The 15,858-nt window shown below is 42.8% G+C and overlaps 1 protein-coding gene across 1 annotated transcript in view; it reads left to right on the top strand.

Moving 5' to 3' along the window:
• Nucleotides 1-15,858, top strand: part of NTRK2 (neurotrophic receptor tyrosine kinase 2) — a 204,559-nt gene that overhangs the window by 151,088 nt on the left and 37,613 nt on the right. The window contains exons 12-14 of the mRNA XM_050912895.1: nucleotides 1,970-2,100; nucleotides 8,368-8,540; nucleotides 12,285-12,519. Of these exons, the coding sequence (XP_050768852.1) occupies nucleotides 1,970-2,100; nucleotides 8,368-8,540; nucleotides 12,285-12,519 (539 nt within the window). The remainder of the gene's footprint in view (nucleotides 1-1,969; nucleotides 2,101-8,367; nucleotides 8,541-12,284; nucleotides 12,520-15,858) is intronic.

Below are 15,858 nucleotides of genomic sequence, written 5' to 3'. Positions count from 1 at the left end.
TGTCTTGTGCTGACTGCATTTTCTGCTTTCCTTGAAAAGCCAGTGCTGAGCGGGAAATGAAAATGAAAAGCAAATTCCTACTGACTGCAGGGGAGCTGCTCGGGTAGCTGGCCAAACAAAGTGTACCCATATAAATGCATCACCATGATAAAACTTAATCTTACGCTAGACCAGAGTTTGACAAGAGTGAAAAACATGGTACCTTGCAGTCTCATTTCCTGTGTACTCAGCTGCTAATGGGACGTGTGGCCTCTGCCGGGAGACCTGGCGTTGGAGGAGGGGGTGGGCAATGCCCCCCCTGCAGCTGCCAGCTGCGGGGACTGGAACAAGCCCTGGTGGGTCTGGTGTGGCATGGGGACAAGCCGGCTTTGCTCACTCCGCTCCCAGGGCATGGTGGGCCTGCTTGTGTGCTGGCCTGGGGGTTTCTGGCAGGTGCCAGCTTGGTCTGGTGGAGGTCTGCTCCTCGGGTGCGCTGCCTGCCTGGCAGACTTATGATGGAGGCGCCTGGGGACATCTCTCACTCTCCTGGCTTGCTCCAGCACTGGGCTCCCCTCGCATGCATGCATGTGGGTACGAAGTGCATTTATATGCAGTGCATTCGGGTTATGTCGCCGTAGGCTCAGGGTGTGGGACACACATATTTTTCTCTTGCAGGATGTGGGCCCTTTCTCCAAATGCTGGTGACAGCAATGGGGACAGGCTGTGCCATTTCTCCCCACTGCTGTTACCAGCAGCACTCCGTTTTCCACCTTTTAGTAATGGAGGCAAGGTGGTTTCTGCGTAAGTGGTCACCCACTTTGGAACAGGCGTGTGGCCAAGCATGGAGGCAGGCGTTGGTCTGCATCTGAATATATCTTAAATTATTGGCAGGGTTCAGTCCTGGTCCCTGCAGTTAAGCAGCTGAGGTGAGATTCATGCTTTTGCAGAAGCTGGCCTGATGTCTGTGCACCACTATTTACTTCACTGTGTTTAGGATTTAAGTTGCAAATAGGCTTTGTCCAGGCAGGGTTAAATTTCAGTGTTTGCAAATGCAGCTAAATGCACTGAGGTTAAATTTATCAGTAGATGCTGACTATTTTGTACAATTTCAGCAACACAAGCTGTCAGCCCTGTTGAGTTGGCCAGTTAAACTGCCCTTACAGCTGCTTTATTTAGCTTGAACATTGCAAATTGATAGTGTATTCTACAAAATTTGGTACAGTCTTTTAAATATTAAATCTTTTAATGGAAGCTTATGCTGAAAGGAAAATGTAAAATGAGTTGAATAAAAATGCTCAAGGACTTTAATGTCTGAGTTAATTGATTCTGGGCAGCAATGCAACTAAGGTACTGTCCACTATGCTGACTGAAACCTTTGTCCATCTTTTATTTCTTTTACTTCAGAGCAATACTGTAAATCATGTTTGTGAGAATGAAATTTCTGTCTTATTGTAACTGTAGTATAGCACAGAGAGGGATAGCAGTTGAACAAGTGGTAAGAGAACCAGAGAGTAAGTTAGATTTAGTTGAAAGAGGGCACATTTTGTTTTCTTGGATTAGGTTCATTTTAAAACTTTTTGGCTTTGGACGAGAGAGTTCAGCTATTGTTAGAGGTACAAAAACAGAAGTGATGTGAGAAAGGTTTGTTTTGTTTTCTGATTCTTTGTCTTCATGTTTTAAAAAAGGCATCATTGGCTGTATGTATGCTCTGCAGCAGTCTTCCTAACACGATTATAAATGGCCTTTTCCCAGGTGACTCTTAATTCCATGTCTTCTTATCCAGCAAATGCTCTACTCTCCAAATATAAATATATGAACTTGGTCTTTTTGGACAAAGCACTAATGAATGACGCATGGGCAGTTTGATTCCTTCCACAACATGCGCCCCACTCTACAGGCAACCCTGTCTCCGTGTGGCTCTAAGCATGGACCCTGTCCCCTCCTGGCCTTGCAGCTAACTTCTGACCTCCGTTTTGTCTTCTTTTCACAGTTGTGCAGCACATCAAGCGACACAATATTGTTCTCAAAAGAGAACTGGGAGAAGGAGCCTTTGGGAAAGTCTTTCTGGCGGAGTGCTATAACCTCTGTCCTGAGCAGGACAAGATCTTGGTGGCAGTGAAGGTAAAAGAATCTAGGGTTTCCATTATTAATTCATGGTTGCAACTAATGCTATTTTATTTGTAAATGATCATGCTTGCCTATTCTGTAGCCCACTGTAACTGCTCTGATATATGTGGAAGGGTTCACAAGGCTAATGGAGTGTTAAGAGAATGTGATATTTGATCTTGCTGTGGATTATAAAATGAGAGCTGAATTTCATAAGGAAAAGGGGGGAAACAGACTGTGTCACAAAGGGGCAAAATCTTTTATGATCTATCTAAAATATAATTAGTGAAAAATAATGTCTAGGTCATTAAAAATACATGTGACATATATGTGTGTCTAAAAAAATAATCTATTACTAGCTAAGTGAATAGCTTATGTGTATAATTGCTAGTCAAAGAAAGCCTTTCTTTTTCAGGATTGTGCCATTCTTTTAGTCAGCCACTGAAATTATCTGTGGCTAATTGTCATTAATAGAGCTGCCAGGAATGTTATAACAAACTGGTGGATAATATTGTCATGTGCTGTTAAACACTGCCTGTATGGAAATCCAGAAGTCATGATATGTCAGACCTGGAGGAGTGATTCTTGATTATACCGCTCCAGTCAACTCTCCCAAAATACAGTCCAAAGGAGGAGGAAACCACATGAAAACAGCCATAACCTTGGAGTTTCAAGTATACAGAATAGTTCTCACATTTCTGGGGGGGAAAAAAATGGGATTTGTTTGGTTCTCCTAAAGGGCACAGACTACAGGGTACATTGGGAATCTACCAAGGAGTAAGAAGATTTCCAGCTTGATCTCAGAGCTTGGACACCAAACCTGCTTCACTGTACCAAGCCTTTTTGTTCCCCCAAATGGAAGGGCTGAGGTTGGTTGTTGACCTCAGCTATGGATGTACGCTAGAAAACAATATCAGTGAAACTACACTCTAAGAGTCTGCAAAGTCTCCCTGGCAACAATCTCTTGTCTCCATCTGTAGTGTTCTGCCAAAAGCTGAACAAGGTATTCAGCATTTGAAGTATCTCATTAGATGCAGAGGGAATACACATTTAGAATTTGGGCTGTGCCTAGGGATCAGAAAATAATTTTATCTGACCAGTCACAATTAGGCAACCATGTGTACACTTTGGATCAAACCATACTGTAAAAGAAGTCGAGTAGATCATCTTTTTTAATTTGGAAACAAGAAATAGAGTTTTGGATCTGGCACTGAGAGAACATGAAAGGAGGATGGACTTGTAGAGTGCTTTCTTGCTCCATCAAAAATGACAGGTTTTTGGGGTTTGCCAAGGTTACAAGCTTTTTGATACTTGGGAGTTGTTCAGTCACGTTGACTGGTGAGAAAAAATTAAGCCCTGAAGGGATATATCATAGACAGGAGAAAGCAAGAGGTAGGAGATGACAAAACTAGATCTGAATGAATTTTCTATTGTATTTGGTGAAGCTAGAGTGGAAATTGCCTTTCCTCTATCCCTTCAGGGAACTGCTTGATAGCAAAATAAAAGTCTTTCCATTCACTTGCTCCCTTTGAAAGTCCTGACCAAATGGAGCCTAGCACTTCTGCTGTTAAATGCTGCGCCGCGCTCACTCTGTGCTGCTCTTTCTCAGTGTAATTCACAAGGAAGAGCTCTCAGCCTTTAAAGGGAGAGGTGTCTCTATGGATTTAGATGACAAATCTATCAGTTTTCTGGACCAGTTGTCGTACTATTTTTTTTTTTTACCAAATCCACTCTTTGTAGTGTCCTTAATAAGGATCTTGCAGGCAGCTGTGGGAAGAATTGCCTCTGAGGACGGGTTATGCCCATTTTATGTTTCTCACGTTGGCTCTTGAAGATGTGACTCTGGCTGCCATCAAAGAGCGAATTTTTTGGCGAACTGTGCCATTGGATTGATCCCCATATAACTGAGGGGTTAATTGCCTGGCGCTTCTCTCTTTCACTGTGGTACCAACCCTAGCTTGCAGGTATCCTCCAGTCACAGTGGAGGTCAAGGGATAGGGCCTCAGTGGTGTGCAGAGAGCCAGAGGACTGTGTCCAGACCCCACCACTGGGCATAGGGTTTGGCAGTGAAAACATGTCATTTTTATTTGTTTTTAGTCTTAGAGGAGCAGACCTGGATGCCAGCAGCGGAGGGCAGCTCCTCCAGGCACACAGCAAGGGCTTTAGAGAGCTTCACCCCCATGGGCAAAACCACAACACACCTGTCTCCATGAAATAGAATCCGTGAGCCCAGTGGGAATATGTACTTGGTGAGGAGTAAGGCAGTGCCAGGGGGATTTCGGCAGCGAGGAGGCATGGTCTCACCTGCACGGGGTGGATCAGGATGTCAGGAGGTCTGGTGGTCCCCGCTGGCTGCCTGTCCCTGCCTGTTGCTGGGCAACTGCGTGGTTTGCGCCTGGCCCTGAGCATCACTGACTCAACATGCATCCTTCTCCTTTTTGGCCGGTCAGTTTCTGAAATGCTGATGTTGTGGCAGCAAATTATTTAGGAGCTAAGAGGCCCAGAAGAATCTACGAAGATATAAACTCAGGCTTAGCATAAACAACCCAAAGTGCTTGAGCTTTTGCTGCTTGGAAGAGGAGAAAGACAATCTGTTTAAATTTGTTTCGACCATCACGCTTTTTGGGGGAGCACTGAGTGTTTGGAATTGCTTTCTGTGGGTCAAACCCTGTGAGCAGAGAGCTTAACCACAGATTAAGCTGGTTGCGTGGGCATTGTACTAGCCTTCCCACCAGGTGAGTTTGCACATCACATCAGTACACCATTTGCTGCAGGCACTTTTAAAGAACAGAGGGTGGAGGAAGGAAAAGTTATAATTTCCTTGCAGGCCATTTTGCCATGCCACAGTGGTTGTTCAGGCCTGGATCAGTACTGTCTCCTCATAGGGCTGGGTCCCCAGGCATAGACTTACACTAGTTTAACCTGGCTGGCGCTGGAGGTGAGGATGACTGTCAGGGCACAGGTTAGCAGCTGCTTCTGGCTCCCCTGGGAGGTTGGAGGGGGATTCACCCTGCACTGCTCCAGGGTTGTGCTCAGCTAGCAGACTGCTGTGTGCGTGAGGTGAAGAACATTTCCATGGTACCTGCAGAGGAAAATGAAATGTTTCTAACTCTTCAGGTCTTCAGTTCAGAGAAGGGTCAAACCCACTCCTTCATTTCTTGAGGAAATATGCCACTCAGCTCTTGTATGGTGATGGGGAGCAGTAGTAAGGATTTCATAGGGGAAGGCTGAAACAGTATAAAGGACAGCTGTTGTGAGAGTTTCATTACCAAGTCATACTGATGTTGGTGAGAGCCACATCCCCCTGCTCTTGTTCTGACTCACCCGTGAATGCAGCTATGTGGTGCTGAGGTGGACTAAGGAGCTGGTGGTTTGCACCCGCTACAGAGCAGAGGTCTGCAGAGACCAGATGGTACGTGGATACTTGGGCAAGGACTCTGTGGAGGCGAATAAGCATGGGGTGGCATTCCGATTGTCACAAGGATGAACTCAGCAGATGTGGAGCTCCTGTAACAGCCAGGGAGTCCCTCTGTTGCCCAAGGGAGCGTGTCCCTCCTCCTTAGCTGCTGACCTGAGTGGTTGGAAAGTACATGTGGTTGTATCTCAGTTCCTACTCAGGAAAAACTATCGACTGGTGAGAGTGCTTTGTATGCAGAGCTTTGGTGTACTTGTCAGTAGTGATAATAATAATGAATATGTCTTTTTCTCTCTTTGTGCTCTTACGGTTTTATTTTGGTTTTATTTTTTCTCTTGCACTGAGAACAAGCTAAATGCATTAGTCACTGTAATTTCTATGTAAATTCTACATACGTATTAATTTTTTCACTTTCCAGTCTCCTCCTTGCCTGACTGTGTCAGCTATCTCTCATGCATTGTGTCTGTTCTGTGCGCTGCATGAAATAATGCAGCAATGGTGGGTGACAGAAATTCAAGTCGTCCCTTGGTTGTAGAAACACTGCCTGAGTTTTACCTGGGTTTTAGACCTTTCTGCATTTTGCTGTTTGACAGAAAATGTGTAATTGCCATGGCAACTGCTCTGTCATATGATAATTTTGCTGTTTCTGTGGGATAAAAAGCGTCTTCTGAAATATACAGTATGCCATCCTCACAGGGCAGAGCTCTCAGTGTTTTTACTGTCTTTCTAGGGAAAGAGCGTGCTGGAAAGAGGATCAGTCTATGCTTCTCCCTGTCAATTTTTTTCCAGGTTGCTTTTATTTAAAAATGGTTTTTATATGAATTGTTTTTCTAATTCTGTTGTTGAGGAGAAATACAGTCCAATTTCTTTATGCATGAAACCACCAAAGGAAACTCAAGTGACAACAGAATTGTTCCCAGTGATTTCATTATATAGCATAGATTGGACTGTGGGTTGGTGCCTGTATCATGTTAAAGCATCATCCCAGAGCCCGGAAGCATTGGAAGACATTTCAATTTCAGTCCTCACTTGATTCAGATGTGATTGTGTGGGGACCATAGTAGGAAGCCAATTTGGTATCCACCTTAGATGATATAGCTATGTATACTAATATATCATAGCTTGTAAAGCTTTGATGATGCAGTATCCTTGTTGCGTCATTACTGGTAAAACTTGTGGAAGAAGCGTTCTGGGCCTGAAGACACATGAGATTCATAAGTGGGTCCCTCAGGGAAGGGACATCTGTGGCATGAGTGATTTCTATTGCCTCTAGGATCCATAGAGCCTGAAATCCACAGGGAAAAGCCCCTGAACTTGGTAGATGGCTATCCAGTCTGTGCTGCTTCTTGTCCCTCCATCTGAACCTTATTATGGTAGCTGTTCATTTTTCAAGACCTGTGGTTGCAGTTTCACATGTAAAGCAAGTGTTTTCTCTGACAGTGATCTTTTAGTCCCTTCTTCATACATTAATATGTATAATACTAGAAAAGTGGACAGAATTGTCTCTGTTAAAGAAGAAGCTTGAACAAACGATGACTACTGCAGCTAAAAACTGGGTTGTTGGCAGAATGATTGCACAGTATCAACTTGTTCTGTGTCTGTTCTGATGAGTGTGGTTGGTCCCATGCTCTGTATATGAATTCAGGGTAGAAAATAAAGTGACTAGATTGCCAGGAAAAAACATCTTTAGTTAAAGCAATACCACTACTTTTGTGTCTTATCTTCCTTTGTATTAAGTCTAGATGTAGTTAAAATCCAGAGGTACAGAGCCCAGACAGCAGTTTCTGTGAATAATAATTGGTGAACATTGGTAACCTGCTATCTTTCTCTTACTGTTTTAAAACTATTGTTTGAATTAATATAGTGCAACCACTGTACCTTTTGAAGGTAGAGCCTAGTAGTGGTTTATTGTCAATTATAATTATTCCTCATTTAATTGGTGTCAGAATTTGCTTTTTTTGGTGCATGAAAGTGTTTTCTTGCTCAGGAAGTGTAGTTCTTAAGAAGAGATCTGAAACTGCCTATGTGTGGCAGTTAAATTAGCATTATTTCATTATACAACATTTAGGCCTCCTATTTGATCCAGTATTGATACATTTCCTTGAAAATGAAAATATGCAAGAGTTTAGAGCTGTATAAATAAAAGGGGGTGAGAAAAATTGACACCCTAGAATTCTGATCTGCATCTGCTTCCTCTCTGTCTATCAATTTAGGATTGATCCTCCAGTTACCTATACATATGCTTAATCTTAGGCATGTGAGTAGATTTACTGACTTTCAAAGGAGTTGCTGGCTGAAGTCTCAGGTTGTAAGTTCTGGTCCAGGGACGTATCATTGTATAAATCTACCTAATGTATAGCACACCATAGGGGCCAACATCAGCAACAGCGACATTAGTAATACATAAAGAATGCATCTACGTTCCCACTAAGTGTTTTAAGCAAGCAGAGTTTTATTTTACAGAACTTACGAGAAAGGTAAATACCAACAGGATACTAGGGTTTGCCTGGGTTAAATGCTAAAGGATATGAACCAGCTGTGTACTAGTATATTTTTTGGATAAGATCAGTTTATTTGTTCTGTGTTTGGAAAACACTTGGCACAGTAAGATCATGAGTATTCCTACATCCTCTTACAAGAAGAATCATTGTTTGGGATGATGTGTGGCAGGAGAATGAAAATTGTACTGCCATTATTTAATTGCATTTAAACATTACATCTGCATTTCTAAAAGAGTTATTAAGAAAGTACTTCCTCCATCCTTTATGCAGTAGAGTGTCCTTATCTTACCCTTACAGTGCCATCCCACATGTTCGCTACCTTCTGCTAACATCTCTCCTTCCTTACGTTTTCGTTTTCTTCACCAGACACTGAAGGATGCCAGCGACAATGCCCGCAAGGACTTCCACCGTGAGGCAGAGCTGCTAACTAACCTGCAACACGAGCACATCGTCAAGTTCTACGGCGTCTGTGTCGAGGGTGATCCGCTCATCATGGTCTTTGAGTATATGAAGCACGGAGATCTTAACAAATTCCTCAGGTAAATCCATGAACACATACTGTGCTGCTGAGCCAGAAGTGGGCGGAGAAGGTAGGTGTTACTGGTACTTAATGTCAAATTAACTACTACCACTGGAAAATGCCAATACCTAGGAGTGCAAATCTGTGCAGCTCTTGTCTTCATATTGTGCTGCTGAGCCAGAAGTGGGCAGAGAAGGTAGGTGTTACTGGTACTTGATGTCAAATTAACTACTACCACTGGAAAATGCCGATACCTAGGAGTGCAAATTTGTGCAACTCTTGTCTTCTGTACTGGGATGTGGGGCTCATTGTTTCTTCACCTATTTGGTAGTGCCATCAAGTCAAGCCTTATCCGTTGCACCAAAGGAATGAGAACCAAAGAAATACTGTCTCAAATATATTTCAGTGTATTCTGAAATGTTTGGTTATAAATCTTACAGTAGGAATCATTTTCTTGCAGGCTTTCTGGTAGCACTTGGGAAGATCCCACTCAACACCTATCACTATCTGTAGGCGTCTAAGAGCTTTTGAAATCTAACCCCTTTTCCCTCCTCTCAGTGTTTTGGAAAGACTGCCATTAATCTGAAGCAAGAAAACTGTGAGCCGTGGAAACTTCAGTGCGATGGAAAATGCTACATCTTGGGGTCCGGATTAGGGCTTTATTTCATAAAGCTGTTCAGGGATGTGCATCAGAAATGGAAATCTGGCAGTAAAGCAGTCATAAATAAATAGATGATACCTAAGGTTCACAATAATAGGTAACTCATGAACCAGGAAGTTATGAAAAGTGGCCTTGTGTATGTGCCATTTCCACTAGCCTGCACTCATTGACATAAAAATAAGCAGTTAAGAGACAGCTTTTGCTCCTATGTAAAAAAAACATTTGCATAAGGGACTGTTCTTTCAAGGTCTTCTATGTCATTTTCATCAAAGGATATCACAAAGGCATTTCAATGTATTGAGATCTCTCCTGCCGAAGATAACTACGGTTACCACCATTTTGGAAAGATATCTGTGACAAAGCTGTAAAACAATCAAAACTGACGTCCCTTTAAATGGGTTCAGATTTTCTATCTGACTGAAATGGCTAGTCACTGCTAGTGTCGCCATTTATGCATTGTTGATACCCTATGTGAAATCAGTTTGCTGTCTTTCTAATCTCCACTGAACAAATAGCCACACTGTAAAAGCAAATGACATCAACTAGCATCCTCCCTTATTGGCAGGGCTGCCAGGTTTGGCAGGGAGACTGGGGCCTGAACTGGGGGTGCAGAGCAAACACTACTGCTTTTCCCAGACTGATTGTCTCTCTGGCAGAGGATTTAAGTATATTGTCAGAGCCATGTTGGGGCATTTACATTTGCCTACTTGGACCTCTGCTGTGGATCAGGAGAGAACTGCAGTTTCCTAAGACGCTATCCCAGTACTTTTTTAGAACATTGAATTTCCATTAGAAGAAGCCAGATTTGCAGCTGATATGAAGTAATTTCTTATTTCATAAGAAATACTTATTCTTTGATTCTTTTTGATTGGCCTTTTCTTACCTCGTAACTCTGATTTTGAATTATTGTACAGAAAGGTAGTTTAGCAGACAGTGTATTTCCTACTTTAGCTCTTCTCTTTTTTTTAATTATTAATCAACCCTTGTCTTTAGAACATAAAATGATTATGCTGGGACAAGCTGTTAAACCTAAGCTCCGATTTGTCATTCCTCTCACATTTGCTGCAGCTTGTGCTGCAGATCAGAGGTTAGTTGTAAGTGGGCTGTAAGGCCTGTATTTCTTACCCTGCAGCGCCACCAAAGGCTGTCGGGGGAAAAAGAATCCGAAATTTAACCCAAATGAGCCTTGCTGTCAGGCTGTTTCAGATCTAGGACTAAAGCTTCAAAGTCGTGCCTGCCCTGTGCTTGTTCTGGCGAGTGGAGGCAGATGTGGATCCAAAGAAATCTCTGTCAATGTTCCTGGCTTTTGCAGACACTGAGGAGCACCTTATTTACAGCCAGCACCAAGAGGACAAGCAAGGTGGATGGAGTGTTAAGAACAATCCAAAAGTTTCATTAGATACAGGCCATGTCCTCAAGGAAGCTAGCGAAAGATGAAGAGTTCTCTAATTTAGTGACTCAGAGCTTCATGTCTCAGAGCAGTCATTAAAAAAATCCATGCAATGAAAAGGTACAGTGCTTTTCAGTAGGAATTTGCCTGTGAGTCTTGGCTGGAGATTTCATATCCTCCTGTTTATTTCCCCCCAACCCAGACCAGTTTGTTGCCTGTATGTACCCTGTGGCAGAGAGCGTCTTTGCCTGGTACCAGATGCAGTCCCAGCAATGCTACACACCTCCTTCGTTTCTTTCTCACATCTGTCACTTTGCTCATGAAGTTCTTCCCTTGGGGCAATTTTAATATCATATTTCTAATAGGTAGTGTCAGATTTGATCTCACAGATTTTGATTAATTTGCAACTCTTTTCCAAACTCCTGTGCCCTTCCCCTAGGGATGAATTAAGGCCTCACCTCTATTGATTAGAAAGGTGATTCTCTGAAACTCCTTTTTGTAGGAAGGAAGGGCTTTTGAGAGAAAATAAAAATCAGTTCTAGAGTATTTTAAAAAAAAAAAAGTTGAGGAGGGAAGAGGAGAGGTGGTCTCTTAGAAAGAATAGTCCGCAGGAATGGAATAAAAAGGGCTTCTGAAAATCCAGAATAATGGAATGGGTGGAAAGGGTTATTCAGAATATTATAAGGTGTATCAAATGAGGAATGACTGCCAGATGACCTCATTAATTGGATAAGGATTAGCTAGTAATGCTTACTATAAAGTGTTGTGTGTAGGAATGTTTATATCTGTATCTTCAAGATACTAGGATGTTACACCTGTATACCAGAGCTAACGTAGTTAAGATGGGTGAAGCACATGTGTTCCAGTACTTTGCTGGGCTTTCCAAATGCAAAATGGCTCTCCTTCTGCTGGAGTGTGTATAAGTTTCTCATTAATCAGTAAATGCAATCAGTATTGCATCTTAGGGACTTGCTAGGTCTTGAAAAGCTCATATTTCTGAAGCTGTTTAGTTGTTCCAAATAGTGTCTGTTTTGTGTGCTCTTCCTATTGTCAAGAATTCCCATCTCAGGCAGGACTCACCCTTGGTGATGAAATAAGCAAAAATGGTTTCCTGCTATGCATTTGGATAGGAAATTAGAAGTGTAAATCTAAAATTGCTGCTCTTGTTTCTCAGATGGCATCTCAGAAGGAAGTTAGCTCTTTCTTCTATAAGAAAAGATGGAAGGGTCAATGGCCTGTCTCCCTGTAGGAATCAAGGAATGCCGGTCATAGGAAAAGTGATGCTATGGATGCCACTTCATTGCCTTTCACTCTATTGCCTTTCACTCTTACAGAGTGATAAGGTTATCCTCAGTTACCAAACAGCTACATTTGCCAGCCTTTCTCCACAAAAGATTACTAGAACGGAACAGGAGAAGGGTGGTGGTTTTGGACAGAAGGGTATTATTATGAACACATGTGCCTTATTTCCATGAGTAATATATCACGTGTTGTGTAATGCTCTTCATACCACCTGTCTTTCACACAGTGAAGGAAACCAGTAAATGAAAAAAGCCAAGATACAAACTTTCCCGTATTTCACCAATGAATTTGTAGCCCTTCTTGTTATGATATTTGAGCGAGACGGTTGCGTGGTTTTAGGCTCACTAAGGCCTTTCACCTCTCCAGCTTACAAGTGGCCTATCACTTAATCAGCTTGTATTTTGGTGCAGGGCACATGGACCAGATGCAGTACTGATGGCAGAAGGCAACCGTCCTGCTGAGCTGACCCAGTCCCAGATGCTTCACATTGCCCAGCAGATTGCAGCTGGAATGGTTTACCTGGCGTCACAGCACTTTGTGCATCGGGATCTTGCTACGCGAAATTGTCTGGTTGGTGAGAACCTACTGGTGAAGATTGGGGATTTTGGGATGTCTAGAGATGTGTACAGCACGGACTACTATAGGGTAAGTGAACTGCTGTAATTGGTAATAACCTAGGTCTTGTTCAGTCATCTTACCACATTGATGTGACTGATTTTGCTTTTACACTCGACCATCTGTCTGTCAGGTAATTTAGAGGCTGGCATATGGAGAACCTGGTTTTGAGTTACAAAGTTTTGGTAAATTTGGAGAGAGTTAATCAGAGTAAGATTGCCATGTCCTGTTGTTTATATATGTTGGCTTTATATTCTAATAATAAAATCACAGAAAGATCTTTTTCTCTGGGCAGAAATTTTGCATGTTTGCTTGACTATAGTGAAGAAGAAGCAGCAGCAGATAAAAAGGAAGAGTGGGTAATTTGGCCCAACACTTTGAAGTTATTAAAATATGTTCTCACATATTGCTAAGACAAATGGAAATTGTGACTTTTGGGTATTGTATAACATTTCTGTTTACTAGAGGAGGTGTAGGTACTGGACAGCAGCACTGGACCAGTTATTTTACTTAGGAAAAGACTAGGTGAGAAATTGTTATATACCCAGCACCTGAAAGGCTGTCACTAAGTTTTTCCTGCCTTAAGCCAGGCCTTTAGTCCTGCTGCTTATGGTTGAAGAGTTGTTTTGTGGTGGGTAAGAGTAGCTGATCGCGCTTGTTCATTCTGGCCCAGGCCATTTTCCCTGAGCTTGGTTGCCATAAAATGATCTCTAAAGTTTGCAAAGGGCTTCTAGGATTGCTAGGATAAACAGGACTGTGTACATTAATTACTGTTGTTGCTGTTGTCTTTGTACTATGTGGCAAGTCATGCAGTTGACAGCATTTGCTGTTTGCTACCACGTTTGTGATTTCATGATTGGCACTGAAGCTATCAGGTGTTTGTGGCTTGGGGAAGGCAGTCTGTGGCCAAGCTGTTAGTTTATAAACCCTAGAGTTTATCCTGTAAGTTAAGCCACTCAGCATCTTTAAGCACATTTTCTGTATCTGCCTCTCACATGACTTGTTGCCAGTGAATTCCTTATGGATAAAATGAAGGCGTCTTCCTTAGCCACTCAATTTGGGCTGCTGTGTCCATGAAGGAGAGTGTCACCTCAGCGTCAGTGTTTGTGAGATGCCCAGAAAGAGATTGTCTTTGTGTCCGGCTGAGGCTGGACAGGGCAGAGGAAGCTACACACAAGAATTGTTTTTAAGTGTTGTTTCACTTAACAGCTGAGAAGTAACAGTCTCCTCTGTTCTTTGTCTTTTCTTTCAAAAGGCAAACCTAGTGTTTAGTAAACATCTGAGCCAGATTCCTCTTATATTTTGTTATTTTGGAAACTTGGCACTTCAAGCTATTTGGTCAATGTAAAACAAGCATGACTGCACTTCAGAACTTGGAAAAATATACAGAATGGTAATCACTGCCTCTGTTTGTGTTTGTGAGGACACCAGTGAGCACCAAAGGCCAGGGTTTCTTGATTTTGCATCTGAAGTATGAGCAGTACTTGTGGGGACTGGAGACGTGTCTCTGTTCTGTACTTCAGTGAGGCTGGATTTGTTTACCACACTCATCATTACACTTAAGAATGAACGTCCATGCTTAACAGTGTTTGCAAAGGCCTTGACAGTCAGAGGCAGCATTTTTGAACAATAAATGCTCTGCTTATTTTTTGAAAAAATGAGTAACTCCCTGCTGCAGAAAAACTACCTGCAAAAAGGGATGGAAGCTCAGTAATCGTACGGGCTTCCTGGGGACAACTGAGGCCTGGAACAGGCACGTGATAGCGTACTGACTCTGGCGTCATCTTACCTGCTCGTGTACCTCTGGGTTTAATCCTTGAGTCTTACACGTGATCACTCAAGCAAAGCTTCTACCCAGTGAAGCACAAGTTTAGAACAAGACCCACGAGCTGGAGAAAGCAGGAGTTCACCAAAGGAAATTCTGGATAACCTGGATAGTCGTTGGGTACGTCGCAAAGGACCTCATTCAAGGGGTATACTGCATTTCTCACTGCCTCTTATACAGAATCACTCTCTTCCTTCCTTCTTCTCTCCCTCTTCATCACTTTTTTTGACGCCAAGGCAGGATCTTTGGGGTTCGGGGTGTAACAAACGAGAAGAAAGAGGGAGTAGTGTGAAAAGGATACAATCATGGATGTGAAAGAGGCAACGAATAAGGCAGGAAAAGTAAGTGTAGAGAGGTGTTAGTAAAAGACACAAGTGTGAATGAAGGGAGAAGGAGGCAGACAAGTGTCAGAGGGGATGAATGAAGATGTAAAGTAGCATGGCTCCATCCAAACTGATGGTGTAAGCTTGCAGTAGGATGGATGGGTATGAAACTTAAAAGTTGGGTAGTCGCTTGTTCTGCACAGTGAAAAAAACAAGAAGGACCATTTCTCCAGCCCCTCGTGTTCCAGCTGGCTTCAAGCTGGTGCAGAGGAGCGACAGAGCCACAGCCTGCCATGCCACCATATTTCACAGTGATAAAAGTTGGAAGTTACAGTTGAGCCTGTGAGGTTTTGGCCTGCCCCGCTTCGGCCATCTGTGGGCGGGTCAGAAGCTGGTCATGAAACAGTCAAGGCTATGATGACTTTCCAGACGGTTGCCTGGAGAATTATATCCATGGCAGGCCTAAGTAATGAAACTGTCAGCAATGACACTGGAATAGCACTGACCTACCATACCTAATTGTTTATAGCAGGCTAAGTCTTTTTAACTGCTCAGGCTTAATCACATACATAGAAGCAATTCTTCTCCAACCTTGACAGCTCTATCTGATGCTTGTTGGAAGGATTTACACAGCTCCAAAAAGCTCTGCAAGAAATGGTTCAGCATTTGTGTTTATTAATACACTGGAATCAGTTTTTTGGGATCCTACCACCCTGTCAAGATGTTAGATTTGCCCAAGATGATTATTTATAGCTTGCTTCTGTAAGATAAGGATGATTCCCAGCCCTTGTTCACTGTTAGATTGTTAATGACATTCTGCATTGAATCAGCTCAGTCGTTAAAAGATGCTTCAGGGAAGAGGGGGAGAGAAATAACCCTTGGGTTGGGAATACCTGTGATGCGTGGCCCTGATTGCACAAGCTTTCCTTTTTCTCCTCCATTCTTTTTTCCTTTCTTTTTCATCAGGCAGGAATCATGGGTGGGGGGAGCCCTGGTGTACATGCTAGCATTCAGTGTAACAGCAATGGTTTTCAATAGTCAGACCAGATGAGCCTGGGGACATGAAGAAACTGCAGTGGGTTTTCTTACCCAGCACTGCTGTCCACCCCAGGCCAAACTAAAACAACTGTTAAGTAATTAGTTTGGTCTGTGTGCCAAACAGCTCCAGTGACACTGCTGCACTGCAGTGCTTGTAGCACAGTGGATCATTTCACAAAGTTA

The sequence above is a fragment of the Gymnogyps californianus genome, chromosome Z (genome assembly GCF_018139145.2).
Source record: "Gymnogyps californianus isolate 813 chromosome Z, ASM1813914v2, whole genome shotgun sequence".
Taxonomy (NCBI): Eukaryota; Metazoa; Chordata; class Aves; order Accipitriformes; family Cathartidae; genus Gymnogyps; species Gymnogyps californianus.
This window is presented reverse-complemented; position numbering and strand designations above follow the sequence as displayed.